The 22,269-nt window shown below is 36.2% G+C and overlaps 1 protein-coding gene and 1 pseudogene across 2 annotated transcripts in view; both read left to right on the forward strand.

The window, feature by feature from the left end:
• The first annotated feature begins 341 nt into the window (after positions 1–341).
• SPPL2A (signal peptide peptidase like 2A) overlaps positions 342–22,269 on the forward strand; it is a 55,887-nt gene continuing 33,959 nt past the window's right edge. For both annotated transcript variants that reach the window (XM_044665168.1, XM_044665169.1), the window contains exons 1-4: positions 342–493; positions 15,840–15,956; positions 16,288–16,467; positions 19,515–19,604. In XM_044665168.1, coding sequence (XP_044521103.1) covers positions 428–493; positions 15,840–15,956; positions 16,288–16,467; positions 19,515–19,604 — 453 coding nt within the window. In that variant the 5' untranslated portion in view covers positions 342–427. The remainder of the gene's footprint in view (positions 494–15,839; positions 15,957–16,287; positions 16,468–19,514; positions 19,605–22,269) is intronic.
• On the forward strand, positions 20,351–21,317 carry LOC123236613 (annotated as a pseudogene).

Raw genomic sequence — 22,269 nt, forward strand, 5'->3', positions numbered from 1 at the left:
GTGACTTGGTCAAGTTCACACAGCCAGCACAGCCAGCACACACAGACACACACAGACACACAGAGAGATATGAAGAGTGCAAAGCTGTCCAAAAGGGGAGCCGAGGTGAAAGGCTAGGGGCGGGATAAAACTCACAGCCCCACCCACCCCCTCCAAGACACGCCCATTCCCGCTGGGGGACGCCCACAAGGCGTAGCCACGCGTGGGGACTTTCCTCTCGTCCCCCCATCCACCCCCGCCCCGCCCCCGCTGGACACGTCGGGGCGGAAGTCGAGCTTGGCTCCACGGCTGGCGCCCCGGCCGAAAGCACCCGCCCGGGTTCGAGCCGGAAGGAAGTGAAGTGGACCAGGCAGGAGCGAACCTCCTCCTCGCCGGGTCCGAGTGGCAGCCAGGGTTTCTGGAACAGGCGCTCTAGGGGTTGAGGAGGATGGGGACGAAGAGGCGGCTGCTCCCGGCCGCAATCGCCCTGATTTGGGGCTTTCTGCTACCTATGGTAAGGGAGCGGCTGCTGGGGCAGCGGGCGGGGCGTCCAGTGTGGTCGGGGGCAGCCTCGGAGGTCTGGCTCCCTCCCATTTGGGCCTCCCCGAGCCGAGCCCTAGGGCGTGGCTGAGGATATCCCTAGGTTTCCCTTCCTTCCCTCCTCCCCCTCTTCCCGTCTTCCCCTCCGCCCATCCTGCCATGCATTCCCCTCCTCCCCAGATTCTCTTTCCCGCACTCTACTCTATCCCTCTTCTCCCCTCCCTTCTATCCGCCTTCCCCATTCTCCTACCTCCCTTCATCCGCCTCCTCTCTCCTTATATTCTGCTCCATCTCTTATTCCCCCATCCTCCTCTCTTCGCTCTCCACTTTCCGCCAGTGTTATGCCACTTCTTTACTTGCTGTCCCCTGGAATGCCTTATTCCTCGGGTAAGGTGTAGATGGAGCTTCCCTTCCCTCCCATCCACCTCCCCCCACCCCCCACCCCCCAGTTCCCCTGATTCTTGCTTTCCACTCCAGTTCTTCTCTGAGTTATTTCAAGCAGTGATTTATTACCCTCTGGATTGTGAAGACTTGCCCTTCTGGGAATAACTTTAATATCATCCCTCCACCCTGCCCCAACAGTGTGGCATTCCCAGTCTTTTAACTTCCACACACATTGAGCTTTAGTTGTATTAATGGAGACTTGGGGGTGGGGAGGATTCCTCTTCGTAAATTAACATTGAAGAGGTGTATTCGACTGTTCTGAGGGCTCTACCGATTCATTTCGGGCACTTCCCCTTTTGTATAACTTAAAGGAAACCAAATCACAGCGTGGAGCTTCAGCTCAAACTTGAAATTGTCACGAAGCTAGTAGAATGATTTCACTTTTGTTTTATAGTTTCGAGTTTCACCTTGACGTTTAAGAAGTTTACAGCAGTGTAACTTTAAATAGAGTATGTGGTTATAGTAGATTTAAAGCTAGGAAGAAAGGATATCTAAACCAACCTTCTTTAGATTGGCATTTAAATATACTAGTAAATGCAATCTTGGAGAAAACTTTTTTCCTGGATACTGTTTTACGAATTTTTAAAATACCAAATCCATATTGATCATGCTTGGTCTAGCAAACACCTGGGAAAGGTTATATTTATGTTTAAGAGTCTATTGCAGTAAAGATTCATCATTAATAGATAAATTAAATTTTACCACTTTATCCTTGTAAGTATTCTGTGCTGTACAGGAAATATAAATGAAATGAACTATCTTAAAGTCTTGGGGGGGGGGATACTAAAATGGATCTATGATCTTATTGATTTGAATGGTCCTTTTAATGGTGCAGATCACAACCCATATCTACTGACCCATCCAATGTAATTCTTGTCTGGCAGTAAGTTCCACAACTGTTTGGTGCATCCAAAGTGCTAGTGACCTCCTCCCTTTCTTTTTATCTTGAGGGTACTCAGACTCTCCAGAGATATTCATAATCACAAAGTTATCAGCTAATTTTTTTTCTAACATTTGTTTCCCCATGACATCCCTTTCTCTCTAATTTTTGAATTATGTTCCAAATGTTATTGCAACCTACTCACATCCCTGATGTCCCTCTCAATTCTCTTTTATATGCTACTTAAGTTTAATTCTTTGGAGACTGTAACGTTCCATTATTTGAAAACATAAAAAGACTACTAGAAGAATATTGGTATGTGGGTTTTTATTTTTATTCTTTAGGATCATTAGTGAGTGCATACATATATATATATATATACATACATGCATATGTTTATACATATAGTCTTTGAGAAGCTGACAATTTAGTGAGGGAGACTAAGTTCTTGAACACTGGTATAGTTAAAAAGTACCTGGAAAATATGTGATTTCCCTGTTTTCTTTAGTTCTTGATACCTTTTACAGTATTTTATACCATTTCATGTAATCCCGATGGGCATTTTGAAAATTTATTTAGAATATCTTTTTAAAGAATAAAATATATTTACAGTTGTTCCTAACACAGCCTCCCAAAACACTCTTAACTCAATTTCCTATAAAACATTTGAATTCAGTTTTCCTTCCCATTTTGCTACTTGTGCCTCAGAACCCAATAGGCTGCATATCTTATTTTCCATCCTCTTATGTATTTCTAGTTTTTTATGCTTTTCACTATATTTGCTTGGTTTCAATTAGACCTTTATGATTTATTTGAAATTTCTCCTTTCTTCCCTACCTTTGATACCTTTATTTCTCCTCTTAAGCTCTCTATTGCCTTTCTCTTGAACTCCTTCCTGTATTCTTGTGCTTTGTAGGTTTTTTTCCCCCTTATTATATTTCTTCAATAAGTTTCTTGTCCTTCACATTAACTTTTTCCTTTTACTTCCCCTAGAAATTCTGCCCTCTCTTTGTTCTTATTCTATAAAAGGAGGGGAAAGTAAGGGAAGGAGATTAGCATTTATATAGAACCTACCTAGACACTATACTAAGGACTTTTTACAAATTATCTCATTGGATCCTCACAAAAACCCTAAGAGATAGGTTTTAATATTAGCCCTGTTTTACAGTTGAGGAAACTGAGGCAAACAGAAGTTAAGTGTCTTGCCTAGGATCACACAGCTAAGAAGTGTCTGAAGCCAAATTTGAATACAGGTCTTCCCAACTTCAGGTCCAGGCGCCTATCCACTATGAAATTCAAACAAAGTGGTTCTTTGAAGCACATTCATTCTACGAGTCTTTGCCCAGCAGGTACCATTTTCTCCCTGCTTTGTGTTTGCTGTGTGCTTTTTTATTTTAAACCCTTAACTTTAAGCTTAAAATCAATGCTACCTGTTGGTTCTAAGGCAGAAGAGCAGTAAGGGCTAGCAGGCAATGGGGGTTAAGTGACCTAGGGTCATGTGGGAAGCCAATAAGAGAATAGATAAAAATCTGAGACTCCTCTTTTGACCCCTTTTGTGCCATTCTAGCCAGCCGGATTTCACTTCTGTACATCTGTCTATACTCCTTGTGATAGGCTTTAGCTTTTTCATAGATTACTTTTCTCCGTATCTTTCGAAGCTTTTTTATAGCCATCTTCTTCTTCAAGTGTTTGGCCTTCAGTATTGCAAAGGCCTTTCACTTTTTCAGAAGGGATTCTGGAACAGATGGTAGCTTCTTCTTTTCTTCTGTGCCCGCCAGGGTCACACAACTAGGAAGTACTTTGTTTTAAAAATATGTTGTTATAGATACCTTTTTGAGATTTTTTTTTTACTTCACCTAAATTTCCCCCTCTCCCAGAGGACCATCTCATTTTTTAAAATTGTTTTAAAGAAAAAATGAAGAGAAGAAACAGTAAAATTGAGCACTATATCAGAAAAATCTGAAAATATAAGTAATGCACCATATCCATAGACCTCCCATCTCTACAAAAAGTAGGGTTGGATGTATTTTCTATCTCTGTTTGGAGCTATGTTTTTTATTTAATTTTGCAACATTCACTTTTGATTGTTTTGCGGTGTTCTTTCAATTTATATCATTATAGTTATTGTCTATATTGCTTTCTTGACTCTGCATCAGATTATATAATCTTTCTATGGTTCTCTATGTTCATACTACATTTCTTGTTGATCCCAAGTCATTTTGTTTTCCTTCTTCACTCCTTTTCCCCAATCCCATTTGAAATCTTTATTTGCCCTTATTCCTGAAATGCCTATTTACTATCTTTCCCATTTCATATCTTCCTCTCATTGATCAAATAAGACAACAAATGAAAGGTACTTTGTAAATTCTAAAGTACTCTGTGGTAAATGCTAGATGTTGATCTTGTTGTTATTATTTCTGTATTCTACCATCTTACCTCCTAAGCTATGAGTGAGTTGATGTAACAGATGCTGCAGAGTCCACCCTAGTCCTTCACTAAACTATTAGCCATACTTTCTCTTTTGTACTGTGAATAGATGAGCTTATCTGATCTGTACAGTAACTATAGAAGACATATGACAGGCATTTAAAAAAAAACAAATTAAACTAAAACCCAGAAAGTATTGTGCAATAGAACTAACAACAAGGGGTCTAGGATTCAAGTTGTTCATCCAATGAGTTAAAAGGTTTGGCAACTGAGAGAGATCCAAATTGGTCAAGAAAATGGATAGCAGATGGAACTTGGGCACAAGAAATGAAAATCAGTAGTAAATTATTGGACTGCAGCACTGAGATTATTTATGCTGAATGTGTCTTGTATGTACATAATTATTTGCCTGTTGTCTCCCCAATAAGATGTGAGTTTCTTGAGGATGGGGATTGTGTTTTTACTTTATATTCCTAGGGTTTAGCATAGGACCTAGCTCATAGCAAGTACTTAATAAAATGTTTGTTGACAGTGACGAGGTCAGAGACTCTGCTTCTGTGCCAGATAGAATCAATAATGTCATAATAGGACCTATAGGAAAACTGGCTCAGTGTTCAGCATGAAGCTCTTCAAAGGCTTTTCTGCTTAAGGTCTTCTCTATTATGAAGTAGGGATGATCCTGCAGTTGAGAATTAAATAGGCATACGAGTGAAGGTTATAGGCCTGTGGCCAATATAGATAAACCTGTGTAAGCTTTTAGAAATCCCTTGAGGAGATTCTATACAGAGACTATCCTAAACTTTTTAGTTCCTTCAAAATTCGAAATGAAGATTATTGTCCTGAATAGGGAAATTTTTTAAAGACTGGAAATGATAGTCTAGATAAGCAGGGCCTACTCTGGATGGATAAATGTAAATCGTTGTACTTTTCAGAGATATAGGCTAAAACCAATCTTTACACTTTTATAAAAGATTCCAGGAAGGATTGATAGGAAAATGTTCATGTTTGCAAATGACATTTTATTCTTCTGAATAGAAAAAAAAAGCGAATGGCTATAAAGTCTTGAAAGCCAAGTGAGAAGAATAATGGTCTGTTTCATGGTGATAGGGGCAGCTAGGAGGTGCAATAGATAGAGCACCAGGCCTGGAGTCAGGAAAATCTGTGTTCAAATCTAGTCTCAGAAACTTAGTACCTGTAGGACCTGGGCAAGCCACCTAATGTCCATTTGCCTCAGTTCCTTGTCTGTAAAATGGGGACACACTAGAGAAGGAAATAACAAACCAGTCCATTATCTTTAAAACCCTATGGACAGTGTCTCTAAGGACACCTAAGTCAAGATACAATTGAACAACAATTTCATCATGAGCAAGGGGGAAGCTTAAAAAGTCTGAAGTTCACCTCTGATGCTTACTGTTTGAGTGATCTTGGGCAAGTTATTTAACTCATTGGACCTCAGTCTTCTTATCTGTAAAATATGTGGGTCTTCCAGCTCTAAATCTATGATCCTTTGAAGTTAGTTGGTCAATAAATATTTTTTAAGTGCCTGTTATATACCAGGCACTGTGCTCAACACTGTTGTGTTCTTGAGGATCTCATAGTCCAATAGAGGAGACAATATGCAAATAACTATGTACAAACAAGCTAAATAGAGGATAAATTGGAAATACTCTATGGAGAGAAAGCATTAGAATTAAGAAAGATCAGAAAAGACTTCCTTTAGAGACCTTTGAATTTTATCTGGGACTTAAAGGAAGTTGGAGATAAGAAAGGAGAGTATTCTTGGACAATAAAGAATTTCAGTGTCTCTGGATTGGATTGCACACCATGTAGGGGATTGGGGTGGGGATTAAGACTGGAAAAGGAAGGGCAGGCTTTGAAGGACTTCCAAACACCTGAGTACAGTACAACCCCCCTTTTCAAGGTTTAGTTATTCAAGTATCTACCCCAAGGTTCTGGTGGGCTCTTCTGCTTTCACCTTGTTTTGCTTTTTTTTTTTTCACTTTTGCTTTTTATGAGTTTTTGTTTTGTCTTTGGGGGTGGGAGGGCCTGGAGCATCCAACTGAGGAACAGGAATGGGGAGAAAGAACACATATATAGGGGATCAGTAAATGTTCATTTATATCCCCAGTTTCATGTGTAGATTTTGGGAATGTATCAGCCCCTAAATAAAGGAAACTCTACTGTATTTTGCCTTTAGATTCTGGAAGTGATAGGGAGATACTGAAGTTTACTGAGGTGTAAGCTATAACATCGTCTGGAAGGAACCATAAACTCAAGATAATTCATGGAGAGAAAAGATACCTAAACTATTCTTAAAAAATGGAAGCCTTCTGACCTATTAGTTGTGAACCAATAAATTAAATCCAGCAAGCATTTATTAGGCAGTTAGGAATTACAGGTCAGTGAGGATACAAAAACAAGAGCCAAACAGTCTCGGCCTTCAGGAAATTGATATTCTGCTTGTGGAGAACAACATTTTGTACATTATTAAATGTATGCAAGTTTCAAGATGGGCACTAAAAGATGGCAAGAATCAAGCATTAGAAACCCATTATATGATGAGATATTGTTAGGCTCTGAGAATACAATTACAAAAGTAGGACAGTCCCTGCCTTCGAGTATTTGTTGATAGCCAGTTTTTTAAAAAAGTCTGGGGAGAAGGGAGACATACCTAACTTGGAAGTCAGCTTGTGCAAAGGTATGGAAATAGAATGTGGTGTTCAAAATAGAGAAAGTAGACAAGTGGGGCTAAGATCTTGAATTGTTTGAAGTCTGAAAATGTAGGTAGGAACCAGATTTTATAGGCTTTCAATTGCTAAATTTGGAAGTTTGTATTTTATTGTAGTGGCAGTGAAGCCTGGGCAGAGTAAGTAGGCATTGGGAAGAGGAGATGTAACTTGGTCTGACCTATGCAGTAGGAAGATTATTTTGGTAACTATGTAAAGCACAGATTAAAAATAAAAGAGTTTGGAAGGAGAGAGACTAATTAGTAAGCTATTGTAAAACTATAGGCAAAAAGCCTTAATCTGAACTAAAGTAATGGTCCTGTGAATGGAAATAAAGGACTGTTGTTAGAGCTGTAATGGAGGTAGAATCTACAGGACTGATTAGATATATAGAGAAAGGGAAAAGGTGAGGATGAGTCTAAGCTTGGAAGGATGGTTCCAGCCCCAGTAGGAATAAAGAAATTAGATTAAAATTCTCTGAAGAAATAAGGGATGAATTTCTGAATGAAAATTAGTTCAGTTTTGGATCGGTTGAGTTCAAGAAATTTTTTATGACAAAAATGCTTCTTGAATGATTTTTTTAATGTTTTCTAAGAACTCTTTGTGATGAACAATTCTGATAAATATCTGATATCTAAAACTTTTTTTAAAAAATTCTTACTTTCGGTCTTAGTATTCATTCTAAGGCAAAAAAGCAACAAGGGCTGAGCGATCAAGTCACACAGAATCACACACCTAGGAAGAGTCTAAGGTCAGTTTGAAATCAAGGCATCTTGATTCCATCCTGACTCCAGGCCTGGCACTCTATCTACTGTGTTACCTAGCTGCCCCACATCTAAAGTCTAAAAGGAATTGACACAAGTTCCAAAGGCTAGAAGCTATTCCTAAAAGACTCAAGAATCATTGAAGACTGATCCCTGAAGAGGTCAACCCAAGGCATTGCTGTAATCAAAACAACCAAGAAAATAATGACCATTGCCAAGAATGATATTACAAATAAAAAAACATTACCCTTATACAAAAATCATGATTCTTCTCATGCAACCTCACCACACCAAAAATAAAATAGGATTAGTTAGTGGAGATTAATATGATTAAAGCTATAGAAGATTATGAGGATAGTCATAAAAATAGTAGAACTCTTAAGTCTGAAAAGATCAAGACTGAGAAAATCATAGGTCCAAAGTCTATAAAATTGTGAATGGTCTGTATAGTCAGCAAATCTAAGAATTAATTAAGTGAGGAGAGAATGAGGATATGCAATTAAAGAAAGACAGTGTCAAGGAAACATTCAGGTATACTTGGGGCACTGCAATGGGATATATTTAAGACAATAGAGGAAAAGAGTTCTTGTCCTGGTCTTTTCACTAGCCAGATATGAAAAAATTAGGCTAGTCAGTTTTTAGTTTTTAGTTTCTTTCTCTGAGAAAATGAGAGGATAAACTAGATAGTCTCTGAGGTCCATTTCAGCCCTAATATTTAATGAGCACATTAAATAAAAAGCAATTTTTAAAGAAAACTTTACAGTTTAATTCCTACAGCTCATTGTGGCCTTGTCATCCATGAATTTACTCATAGAAATTAGTATATTTTAGAGGAAATTTGGATGTCTGAAAGTGAAATTGTGTTTTTTTCTTTTTTTTCTTAATCTCTTTCTTAATCTCTCTTCATCAAATGCTGTGGACCACTTAGTACAAGGCTTTGTACATACTAAGTACTTAATAAATACAATTTTCATTCATTCTATCTTCATTATAACTCTTAATCTACCCTCTTTTTTTTGCACTGTAACCACTTTAGTTGAGGCCCTTATTATCTGTGTGTGTTTGTGTGTGTGTGTGTGTGTGTGTTGTGGATGTGCTTTCCTATATACTACATTACTGCCATCCCAACAGGTATCTTTTTTGCTTCTAGGCTAATCTTATTTTCAGTCTGTTCTTGATCTAATGGTCAGAGTGCAGCACAGAAAATCAGGGAGGCTAGGTTTAACTACCATTGCCTCAAACTAGTCATGTGATTTTCATCAAGTCATTTTAACTCTTCTGAGCCTCAGTAAAATGAAAGACTTGGAGAAGATCTCTAAGGTGCCTTTCTGCCCAAAGACCTATGATTTTTCACATCATTACCTAAATAATCTTCCTAATGTACCACTCTGAACATGTCACCATGCCACTCTTCCATTAAATATTCAGTGACTTTCTAATGCCTACATGGAATAATGTAAGCTCCTGACCCAAGGATTTAAGGTCCTTTACATGCTAGCTCCAACCTATCTTTCTCACCTTATCTCTTACTATTCTCCTTAGTATAACCTCCTCCCCTTCCCCCTTGTATACTCTTAATTCCAGCCTACCTAGAATATTCCTCATTGATTTACCCCTTTTCATCACCTTCCAAAATACCAAATGGATACTCATCTCCCCATCACCATTTATCTATTGCAATATTACTCTTTAGGGAACAACTCAAGTGCCATCTCCATGAATCCTTGCCCTGTTACTTAACCTTTCTCTGCCTCCAGCTTATTAAGTAAGTGATTTCTTCCTCCTACATTTTCTAAACACTTTTCTATAGACTTTTTTGTACTTTTCACACTCTTTTTTCTATCATAGTTATTTGTATATATGTACTTCCCCTCATTAAACTGAAAGCTTGAAAGCAGGGTTCTTGCATCCACCTTTGTGTCTCCAGTGCCTAAAACACAGCCTTGCATATAGAAAACATTTAATGAAAGTTTGTGAATTAAATGCCAGGTAAATTAACCATGCTCCCAGTTTATCTTTATACCTCATGTCCTTTAGTTATATAATATAGGGTATAGATATGCTAGCTTCTTTCTTGAATTCACCTTCTGTGAATTACTAGGAACCTTTATTGTTCTTTTTCTTCCTACATGGTATCCTCTATGGCATCTAGATTGGTGAATATACATGTGTACTTTTCTCTATCTACACACACACACACACACACACACACACACACACATACACTTTTTTTTTTTTTTTTGGCTTAAAGCCATATTTCTAAGATTCTACGAAAATATATTTTTACCAACTCTTGTTAGGTATACTCTTATCTCTAGTCACAAATTCATTATTCCTATATTTTAAGTCAAAGTCAAGAAATCCAAATTCTGTTCTGTTCTTTGGTACAATCTAAACAAACTAATCTTCTGAAGCCTTACTCATTGAGGACCAAGTTATCAATGTATGATAATTACTAAAGGAAGACTGAGAAAAAAAAAGATGTTAACTGTGGGTATTTAAAATACTTAAATAGTAATAATGTAGAGTGTGATTGTAAGGAATGTATCCCATCCCTGCAGATGCTGCAGCAGAGGGCCACCATTCCAGAACTCCTGGAAGCCCTAATGAAATCAGTTGAACAGACAATGCCCAATTGGAAATTCTAATGAAGGAACCCTAAGGACGTCCTGCCCCATTCCTCTTCAGCTGATGTTAACTCTTAATCCCTTCTTGTACTTGGACAACCTATGTCTTCCCTGAACTGATCACCAGCGTGCCCATACTTATTTGTGGTTTAACCTTTAAAAGTCCTGCTCACAGCTCCCTAAGGGGGTGGTTAGCTAGTATCTGAGATAGGATTCAACCTAAGGTCTTATGAATCCAAGTCCAGTTCTCTGTCCACTATATTGAGAAACAGCCACTATTTATATGATGCATTAAAATTTTCAAAATACTTTCTTTATAAGGGTCCAGTAAGATAGGTGGTACATGTAACAAACGGCTAGTGTCTGGGGTAGAATTTGAACCCAGGTTTCCACTCCAGTAATTTTTCCACTTTGAGGGAAATAAACACTTTATTTTTTAATCTTTGATAGAGAAGGAAAGAATAACCCAGCATAGTCCAATATGTACTGTAGATTTAGAGAAGAATATTTCAGAGAATCAAGAAAAAGGATCCCATTGCCTTGAATTTTATAAGCGAAGAAATAAGCTCAAGAGGGATAAAAGCTCTCATAATGAAATTCTGGGAACAGAAAGGTAATTCTGATGAAGAGGGAAAAAAGTTGTCTAAAGACATAAATGTGAATACCTAGGGAACTCAGACTAATTTCAATATTAAAATGACATCAAATATGGGATTCAAGGGTAAAGGAAGGTGAATACAGAAGTGAGGCACTATCCTGTATGAATTGTTTCAGAAATGCTTAAGCTCAGAATGAAATGAGAATTGTGTAGGATGCTAAAGAAAAGAAAAAGGCTTCTATATTGAACAAAAGAAGATTTTTTTTTAAAACCCTTACCTTCTGTCTTGGAGTCAATACTGTGTATTGGTTCCAAAGTGCAAGAGTTGTAAGGGTAGGCAATGGGAGTCAAGTAGAAGATTTTTTTTTTAAAGGGGAAATGATTGTCCCTTGGGGTGGCTGAGATGATAGCAGATGATGGAAGGAAGACAGAACTGTTTAACTCTTTAATCCCCTCCAACATTCCTTACTTTCCCCTGCTGTCATTTTAGCCAGTCTGCTGGGTATGAGGTGATACCTCAGAGTTGTTTTGATTTGCATTTCTCTAATTATTAGAGATTAGAACACTTTCTCACGTGCTTATTGATAGTTTTGATTTCCTTATCTGAAAATTGCCTATTCATGTCCCTTGCCAATTTATTGATTGGAGAATGGCTTGATTTTTTTGTACAATTGATTTAGCTTCTTGTATATTTGAGTAATTAGACCTTTGTCAGAGTTTTTTATTATAGATTTTTCCCAATTTGTTGTTTCCCTTCTCATTTTAGTTGCATTGTTTTTGTTTGTACAAAAACTTTAATGTAATCGAAATTATTTATTTTACATTTTGTAATTTTTTTCTCTTTTTTTTTTTAATTTTTTATTTTTAGAAAAATTTTCCACGGTTACATAATTCATGTTTTTACTTTACCCTTCACCCCCTCAACACCCCCCACCCCCTGTAGCTAACTCACATTTCCACTAGTTTTAACATGTGTGGTCAGTCAAGACTTATTTACATATTATTGATAGTTACATTGGTGTGGTCTTTTCAGTTCTACATCCCCAATCATGTCCTCATCAACCCAAGTGTTCAGGTGGTTGTTTTTCTTCTGTGTTTCCACTCCTGTAGTTCTTCCTCTGAATGTGGGTAGTATTCTTTTCCATAAATCCCTCAGAATTGTCTTGGGTCATTGCACTGCTGCTAGTACAGAAGTCCATTACATTCGATTTTACCACAGTGTATCAGTCTCTGTGTACAGTGTTCTTCTGGCTCTGCTCCTTTCACTCTGCATCAATTCCTGGAAGTCTTTCCAGTTCACATGGAATTCCTCCAGTTTATTATTCCTTTGAGCACAATAGTATTCCATCGCCAATACCACAATTTGTTCAGCCATTCCCCAATTGAAGGGCATACCCTTGCTTTCCAGTTTTTTGCCACCACAAAGAGCACAGCTATAAATATTTTTGTACAAGTCTGTTTATCTATGATCTCTTTGGGGTACAATCCCAGCAATGGTATAGCTGGATCAAAGGGCAGGCATTCTTTTATTGCTCTTTGGGAATAGTTCCAAATTGCCTTCCAGAATGGTTGGATCAGTTCACAACTCCACCAGCAGTGCATTAATGTCCCAATTTTGTCACATCCCCTCCAACATTCATTGTTCTCCCCTTCTCTCATTTTAGCCAATCTGCTAGGTGTGAGGTGATACCTCAGAGTTGTTTTGATTTGCATTTCTCTAATTATTAGAGATTAGAACACTTTCTCGTGTGCTTATTGATAGTTTTGGTTTCCTTATCTGAAAATTGCCTATTCATGTCCCTTGTCAATTTATTGATTGGAGAATGGCTTGATTTTTTTGTACAATTGATTTAGCTTCTTGTATATTTGAGTAATTAGACCTTTGTCAGAGTTTTTTATTATATTTTTCCCAATTTGTTGTTTCTCTTCTCATTTTAGTTGCATTGTTTTTGTACAAAACCTTTTTAATTTAATGTAATCGAAATTATTTATTTTACATTTTGTAATTTTTTCTAATTCTTGCTTGGTTTTAAAATCTTTCCCTTCCCAGAGATCTGACAAGTATACTATTCTGTGTTCACCTAATTTACTTATAGTTTCCTTCTTTATATTCAAATCATTCACCCATTCTGAATTTATCTTGGTGTAGGATGTGAGATGTTGATCTAAACCTAATCTCTCCCATATTGTTTTCCAATTTTCCCAACAGTTGTTGTCAAATTGTGGATTTTTGTCCCAAAAGTTGGGTTCTTTGGGTTTATCATAGACTGTCTTGCTGACGTCACTTACCCCAAGTCTATTCCTCTGATCCTCCCTTCTGTCTCTTAGCCAGTATCATATTGTTTTGATGACCGCTGCTTTATAGTATAGCTTAATATCTGGTACTGCTCCTACTCCTACTTTGTTTCTATTTTCTCTGCCAAGGATAATTATCTTTGGACTGGAAAGGACAAAATGAAAATAGCTAATAGTGACTTGGTAGCAAAGTTAAAGCTGCCCTTATGAGTTCAAGTCATCAGATAAACTGATTAACCAGTTGATAGAACTGACAAATATAATTGATAATACACTATCAGTAAACTTGGAAAGCTTGCAGGAGATAGGAGAGGTGATATAAAACTACAGAACTAATTTTCTCAGGTTCCTGACAAAAAATCTGGAACAAATCATTAAAGGAATGGAATATCTACAAAAAGAGACCCCAGCATAGCCTCATCACAACAGGCCACTTTAGATAAGGGGAGTGTTGTAGCTGTAGTTTACCTGGATGTTAACAAAGTGTCTGATAAAGCCATGCCATTCTTGTGGAAAAGATGGTGAGAAATAAACTAGAAAGAAGTATGGTTAAGTGAATTCAGGATCAATTGAACAACTGGCCCCAAAGCATAGTCATTATTAATATATTGATGCCACTAGGGAGAGAGGCTGCCAGTGTTCTAGGGTTCTCTTCTTGCCTCAGTGCTATTTATCCAAGTCAATGCTAAAAATGTTAAAGGCATAAATGTCATGCTTTAAAATTTTACAAATAATACTAAGCTGGGAAGGAGAGAGAACATTCAATGAAATGATAGAAAAACAATTTGATAGGCTAGAATTTGATGCTGAATCTATTAAGAATAAATTTAGTAAGGATAAATATAATATCTTCATTTGTTAGAGAAAAAAGGAAAAGAAAACAAATCCAAGATGGCAGGGATTTGATTGGATGGCATCTTTTTCAGACAAACTCAATGTGTGTCAAGAATGTGAAATGAATCAGACAATGCAGTTAAAAAAAAAAAACTTTACCTTCTATCTTAAGAGTCAATACTGTGTATTGGTTTCAAGGCAGAAAAATGGTAAAGGCTAGGCAATGGGGGTTAAGTAACTTGCCCAGGGTCACACAGCTGGGAAGTGTCTGAGGCCAGATTTGAACCTAGGACCTCCCGTCTCTAGGCCTGACTCTCAATCCACTGAGCTACCCAGCTGCCCCCACACAGTGCAGTTTTAGTCTACATTTGGAGAGACACATCCAAAATTATCCCAGCAAATCCTGGCATCACATTTAAAAAGAGCATTTGATAAGCTGAAGAGGAAGTTATCTAGAGAAAAGTTAGTAAGATAGGGAAAGATCTCTCAGTTATAACATATGAAGATTGGTTGAAGGAATTGAGCATTTAGCCTAGAGATTAAAAGATTCAGGATGTATAGATATATAGTCATCTTCATGTGCTTGAAGGGCTCCCAAAAGGTAGAGGTATTAGTTTTGATCTTCTTAAAACCTGAGGGCTGGAAGCAATGGATAATCACAGAGGTTGATTTCAATGTTATGTAAAGTTTATTAATAATTAGAGCTCTCCTAAAGTGGAGTAAGCTGCCCCTATAGATAGCATGCTTCACTTCACTTGAGACCTTCAGAGATTTAATGATCACTTGTTGGCAGTATGGTAGGATGGATTCTCTGTCAGTTACAAATCAAACCTTCTAACTCTGAGATGCCATAATTATAAGATGTGTGCATTTTCCCGAGTGTAGGGAACAATTCTTAAACTTCTTTTGTGTTTCTTACAATACATAACAGAATAGTCATCTATAAATATGATAGGAAGGTCAAGGACCAATCATCAAATAACTTTTGCCCCTCTTTCCAATTTACCCTACTTTGTAGACTGAGATGAAAACTGATGATGTACCTAGTGTCTGTAATTGGTATTGGAGTGTGGAAGGGTAGATATTCCCATTACGTTTTACTTAATGCCTACAAGATAACAAAAATTTTTAAATGGTTGGAAGTGAAATATAGTAAGTGTTGGGAGTAATGAAGTTGGAGTCATCTTTCCAGAATTTTACCAAAACCATGTATAGATGTATCTGTATAAAAGATTGTGTGTGTGTCATAAAAAAACAGTTTATGCATGAATCCATCTGATTATCCATCTCTTGGCTCTGAGAATTTTCTCTGACTGTCCCTTATCCCTGGAGTGCTCTTTCTTCTCTGTCTCTTTACAGGAAACCCTCCTTAATTCCTCATAATTCCAGTGCTTTCCCGCTTTTAATTCTTGTCTATCCTATATATAGTTTGTTTTGTATGTAGTTGAATGAATGTAAACTCTCAATTCAGGAACAATATTTTTTGCCTCTTATTCCTTAGTACTTAACTCAGTGCCTGGCACATAATAGGCACTTACTAAATGTTTACTGGTTGATTATTTTTATAGTTTTAAAATATCCCACAAATAAGCAAGTCCCTTCACAGTCTTTTCTCAAGGAAATGTGGTTATGTAATGTAAAGGCTAAACTTGTATATAAACACTGTTCAATAAATCTCGAGTTATTACTAAACAAAATTGTTCATGTAGAATTTTTTTTTCTCAGACAGTTGCTCAGGAAGGAATCATACATGCGTATGGAAATGGAACATTATCATCTAAGGACTACTGCATGCTATATAATCCATATTGGAAAGCTCTTCCCTCTACACTAGAAAATTCAGTAAGTAGATAATCTATATGAAAATGAAGATTCTGAGATAAAACTTTGATTTTATAATATGTGGTATCAATAGCCATTTATGGTAGTTAAATAATGGCGGATAATGATTTTACTTTTCTCATTTACCTTGCTGTAATAAGCTAGAGCCTGTAGAACCATCAGGTTGGGAGTTTCTTATAATTATCCATGAGAATGAATTAGTATCAAATAATATATCTCATTTGCAAGACTGAAGTATCAAAATGCTACTTGTTTCTTGTTAAGGAGGACTTTTTGGAGGGATGGGTGTAATACTTACCATGTAAACTAAAAGTATTTCTTACATTTGCAGACTTCACTTAGTTTGGAGAACCTGACCTCACCCCTCTGCAACTTTTCTGACATTCCTTCCACTGGAATAAAGAACAAAGCAGTTGCAGTATCATGGGGCACCTGCGAATTCCTGGAAAAAGCCAGGATTGCACAGAGAGGAGGTGCTAAAGCATTATTGATTGCTAATGGCAGTTTACTTGTAAGTATACATGGCCTTTAAAAAAATAAGCAAAAAGCAAAACCAGAAAAGCAATATCTACAAATGACTACTGCAACATTAGGTTAAAGAACAAAAAACAATCAGTTGGCATTTATTAAGCACTTACTATGTACTTATACTAAGTGTGAAAATTCCAATTAAGGGAAAGGCTCCCGTGACTGGGCCTGGGAAAACCAGGAAAGGCTTTTTGCAGAAGACTCATTTTAGTGAATGCTGTATCACTTTGGCCTCCAAAAGAGATATGAAAACTTACCTGCTCCCTTCTTTGTGGAAGGTGGTAGGCTTTGGGTGTGTAATATTATATATACTGTCAGACTTAGTTGATGTGTTGGTTCATCTTGCTGAATTGCCTTTTTCCTTTCATTTTTGTTTTAAGTAATGGCTTTCTAGTTGGGGAGAAAAGAGGGATATATTAGGAAATAATCATAAAATAAAGCAAAATTAATATAAGCATGAGTATTTATATAGAGTATTTTATAACTCAGTATTTCATTTTTTAAAATACATTTTATTGACATCTTTTAATTTTACATCATTCTCATTTTTAGAAGACCCTCTTCTCGTCAGATCAGATATTTTCTCATACCAGAACAATTAATGGAATAAAAAACAATTGAAGAGGCAGCTGGGTGGCTCAATGGATTGAAAGCCAGGCCTAGAGACAGGAGGTCCTGGTTTCAAATGTGACCTCAGACACTTCCCAGCTGTGTGACCTTGGGCAAGTCACTTAACCCTCATTGCCTACCCTTACCACTCTTCTGCCTTGGAACCAATACATATTTTTGATTCTAAGATGGAAGGTAAGGGTTTCAAAAAAAAAATTGAGTCAGAAAATGTTTGAGTAAAAAAATTGTCGCCTGACAAAATAACTCCATCTGACAGTGTATACAGTATTTAGCCAGTGGTCTTCTACCTCTCTGCTATGCAACGAGAGATGTATAGAGTTCAGCTTCCTTTAACTATTCATTTACATTGTTATAAGAGTTGTGCATATTTTTTCTCATGGTTTCTTCTTTTTTCCCTTTACATCAGTTCAATCAAATCTTCCTGTTTCTCTGGATTGTTCATATTCATCATTTCTTCCTACACATTAGTACTCTCATTATATTTATCCTATGATCCTATGATATATCATCATTTTTAAAGCTATTTCCCATGTATTGAGTACTTATTAGTTCTTTATTACTATAGACAATCTGCTCTGAATATTTTGCCATATATTATATACCTTTCTGTCTTTAACTTATTTGAGGCATGTAGTGGGATTATGTTTGGAAAAGGTTGTGAACTCTTTAGTTATTTTTTTCTATATAATTCAAAATTGATGTCAAGATCAGTTGATAGCATATTAACAAATCTTTCTTTCCATAGCACCTCTGCTATATATTATATATTTGTATATAATCTCTTTATCTTGGATATGAAACTGTTATCAGTGATGTTGAGTGCAAAGATTTTTTTCTGTCTCAAGTTTCTCTTCTTATTCCATCATCACTTATTTTATTCATACAGAAGTTTTAAAATCTTATGTAATCAAAATTGTCTGTTTTGTCTTTTATAATATTCCTTATCCTTCGGTTTATAATTCTTCCCCTAGCTTCAATTTTTTTTAAAAGGAACTCTCTGTTTTTGTCTTTTAATCTTTTGTATTCAGGTCATACATTTTGAGATATGAACTAAACTTAATTTCTATGAATTGCTTTCCATTTTTCCCAGTAGTTCCCCCACAAAAAAAGAAATTATTTTCCTAGTAATTTATGTTATTGGGTTTTTTAAACCCTGAGCTACTGCTTTGAATTTTTTTATTTGCTTATCTAGCCTATCCCACTGATAGTTATGATGACTATTGCTTTATACTTTCATGTCTAGTAATATGTTCCTTCAGTCATATTTTTTTCCACAGGATTTGTCTTTTGATTCTAGACTTCTTTCTTCCTCCTCCAGGAATTTAGTTTGTCTAGTTTTAAAAAACAAGAGTCTCCTTAGTAATTTCCTTGACAAAGCCTTTAATCTATGAATTAATTTAAAATAGTATTTATTTTTAATATATTGGTACAGGCCAACCATGACTAGTGAATATTTCTTCATTTATTTAAATCTTGTCATTTCTAATATTTTGAACTTTTATTTTTATAAATTTCGAGTGTGTATTCCCAGGTAGTTTGTGTATTTTATAGTTATTTTGAATGGATTTATCATTTTTTGTTAAAATTGTATGAAAATGTTGAGAGTGTGTGTACTTAGTTTGTTTCTGCCATTTTGCGGAAACTTCTAATCCTCCCAAATAATTTGCTAATTTTCTGGGATTTTCTAAATGTACCTTGTGAACAAAGACCTTCACTAGCTTTCTCCATCTATTTCGACACCTATGGATTCAAGCACATTTTACATAAACCGAGATTAATAAGCTTATTTCCTTTTTAATGTAGTAATTTGGTGTTTATATTGTTAAAATGTATGCATAGATTAATAATCAAATTGGAAGAATTCATATAGCTTCAGTACTTTTGTTTTGAACATTCAAGTACAACCTCATGTCCAGAAAATATCAAATAGTTCTCTCCTTTGTAAAAGGATTTTGCTAAGCTTTTTCATTTCCTATTGTATTCATACAGGAGAGGTTATACTCCATATTATTTTGGTACCTAAGAATTTTTATGATTACAAAATATATTTGGCTCTAAAGACTTTTGAGGATTACAAAATTCTTAGGTACCATAATAATATGGAATGTAGTTTTTATTGTATTTAATGCCCATTTCTCTAAAGTCATTAACTATAAAGTTTGTCAAAAGCTGAAATTAATACTGTATATGATATAAATAACTTTGCCACAAGAGAATTTGAAGTTACTTTTCTGTTATTTCATTTTTCAAAGAAAAGTATCATTTACATAAAATTTTGTTAATGTCTATTAAGAAATAACAAAACAATAGTGTGGCATTCAAATTATAAAGCATTTTGACTTAATGATTTTTAGTATTTTTTTAATTCATCTGATTTTTAAAATACATTTTCTCTTTTAGTTTCCTCCATCAGTTAACATATCTGAATTTCAAGATATGAAAATAATAATTGCATTTATGAGTAAAAAAGACTTGAGAGATATGCAGCAGGTAAGTTATATTTTAATGTATATTTTTAACGCCATTGAAGTCTAATTTCAGTAACTCTTTTTTCCAGTTCTCTGATAAAGCAATGATTAAGGTAATCTGGTATAACATAATCAAGGCAATTGGATGTCTCAGTGAATAAAATACTAGACATGGAACCAGGAAAATTTGAGTTTCAATCCAGGTTGTTGTGAAGATAAAATGAGATAATATTTTTAAAATGCTTTACAAATCTTAAAATGCTTGTATAAATGCTAGATATTATTACTGTTATTATTAATGGCTTTGTGGACGCTGGTCTTTCTTGGTTCTCCTCTGATCTTTCTAGCTGCTCCTTCTCAGTCTCCTTTGCTAGTTCTTCATTCATGTCATGTCCACTAACTGGATATCTCCTCCAAGGCTATGTCCTAGGTCCTCTTCTTTTCAGTCTGTTGTCCCACTCAGTCATCTCATCAGCTCCCATGGGTTCAGTTATCATCTCTAAGCCAATGATTCCTAGAGCTATATCTTCCCCTAGTCTGTCTATAGAGCTATCTCTGTTTCTGTATCTCTGTATCTGTCTGCATCTCCAGAGTCCTCTTGAGTCTATAACTCAGAGAACACTCAGAGTGTTCCAAAGACATTTCAAACTCTTTGTTACCAAAGCAGAAGTCCCTTTTCTCCCACTCTAGTCCTTTATAGCTAGCTCTCAAGGGTACTATGATATTACCTCACTACTCCATAAGTTTCATTGGCCCCATTACTTTTGGTATCAAACATAAAGTCTTCCATATATCATTTTGAGCCTTCTTATATCTGGCTCTCTTCTCCATACTCTTATCTTGTTATATTGCCCTACCTGCAGTTCCTCACAAGACAGGCCTGTCATGTGTGGGGCCTTCTGCTTTTGATTTGCTATTCCCTATGCCTACAATGCTCTAGCCTGTCACTTCTACTTCTTTTTTCTTTTCTTTGAGATTCAGTTCAAATCTTATTTTCTGTGGGAGTCCTATTCTCATCCCCGTAGTTGTTAATGCCTTCATCTACACTATACCTTGAAAGGGCCTGCTTTCTTAGATGTTTTCTACCCCCTTCAAATGTTCATTCCTTTCTGCCTCTCTTTTCATACCTAGCATTTCTAGATTTGATACCCCATGACTTCCCTCTTTAGCAACTTTTTGACTAACCTTTCTTAGAACAATTTTAAGACCTTCATTTTGTCCTGATCATGACATGCTCTTCCTGGACTTCTTGGATGATGTGTGGTGGATGAACAAGTGACAGCTGTATTATCAAGTCATAAATTCTGAGATGATTGTCTTCTTGGTTCTAATGAACTGGAAAAGATTGGCAGTGAAAAGCATGGTACTCAGAGGTAGTATAGAACCCGTGTTTCACAAAGAGGGAGAAATTGTCTAAGATGGAGGGAAGGGAAATTCCTAACATTTCCTAGGTCCCAAACATTCATGAAAGTTAAGGGGACACGTCAAGGTTTTGACCAAAGGAGACAATAATGCTGTTGATGATCCAGGGCTATTGTTGTGAGGAAGATTATCTTCCTCACAACACTATCTAAGTAACAATTCTAGCTACAGAAGAAAGTTGTAGTAGGATGAGCAAGAGGATTTGTTCCTTATATTGGAAATGGTGATAATCCTTATGAATGACTATCCTAAATTTAAATATGCAGTCCTTTTTTTTACTATGCTTATTTATGCTGATCCATTGATATTATGATGTCTGCCTTATAGCTTCTGAGGAAATTTTTATGCTTTTTCTTAACAAAACATTTGGAGTAGATCCCAGGAAACATAAATTGAAATGCTTTTAGGTTGCACTGATTTGAATTATTTACATAAATCAACTGTAGAATGTGGGTGATGATTGTGTGGATGTGAGTGCATGTGCACCTACGTACTAAACACACACAGGGAATTTTAGCCACAGGTTTTTTTTTAATATGTTCTCACATAACATTTTAGCATTTTTGTATATCAGTGAATTTTCTATATTGAAAAATTGAGTTAAGGTCCTTAGTGTTTGCATGTTAAAGCTAAGCTTCACTTCTGAAATGACTACAGAACTCTGTAAATAATGCTCTAACCCTGGATGAGTTTGAAATTTTGCCGTTCCTCTTGATAATATGGACAATACCACCCCCGAGGGCATCATAAGTCTTAGCATTTCAAAACTTTGAATAAAAAGATTTTTCCCATTGAGGGGGAAAAAAAGTTTTAATTGTTTCCTTCTTCCTTTCATTCTATAAATTGCTTCTTCCTTTGCTTCTTATCTCCTCCTTGGCCACTTTTTTATCAAAATCTGCAGGTAATCTGGCTGAAAATATTATTCAATATAGTAAAACATGGGGAAAAGTAGCTGTTCCTTAACACGTGTGACCAGACATTGTGACTACAATAGCCACCTAATTTGATTAATTTTTAGTGGCAGTAGTCAAACCTGGTATGTGCCCACTGAGCTATAATGAAGCTGAACTTAGCTGAGATTGGGTCCTGAGTTTATCAGTTGTGTGACCTTAAGCCAAGTATGTAACATCTCACAGCCTGCCTTAATTTGAAAAATAGTGAGAATAATTGCAAAGCTATTTTACAATATTATTGTAAGAAAATCATCATTTAATTGTTTTATTATTGTGTGAACTTGTTCATCTATTCATTGACACGGAGCTGGG

The sequence above is a fragment of the Gracilinanus agilis genome, chromosome 2 (assembly GCF_016433145.1).
Source record: "Gracilinanus agilis isolate LMUSP501 chromosome 2, AgileGrace, whole genome shotgun sequence".
Classification (NCBI taxonomy): Eukaryota; Metazoa; Chordata; class Mammalia; order Didelphimorphia; family Didelphidae; genus Gracilinanus; species Gracilinanus agilis.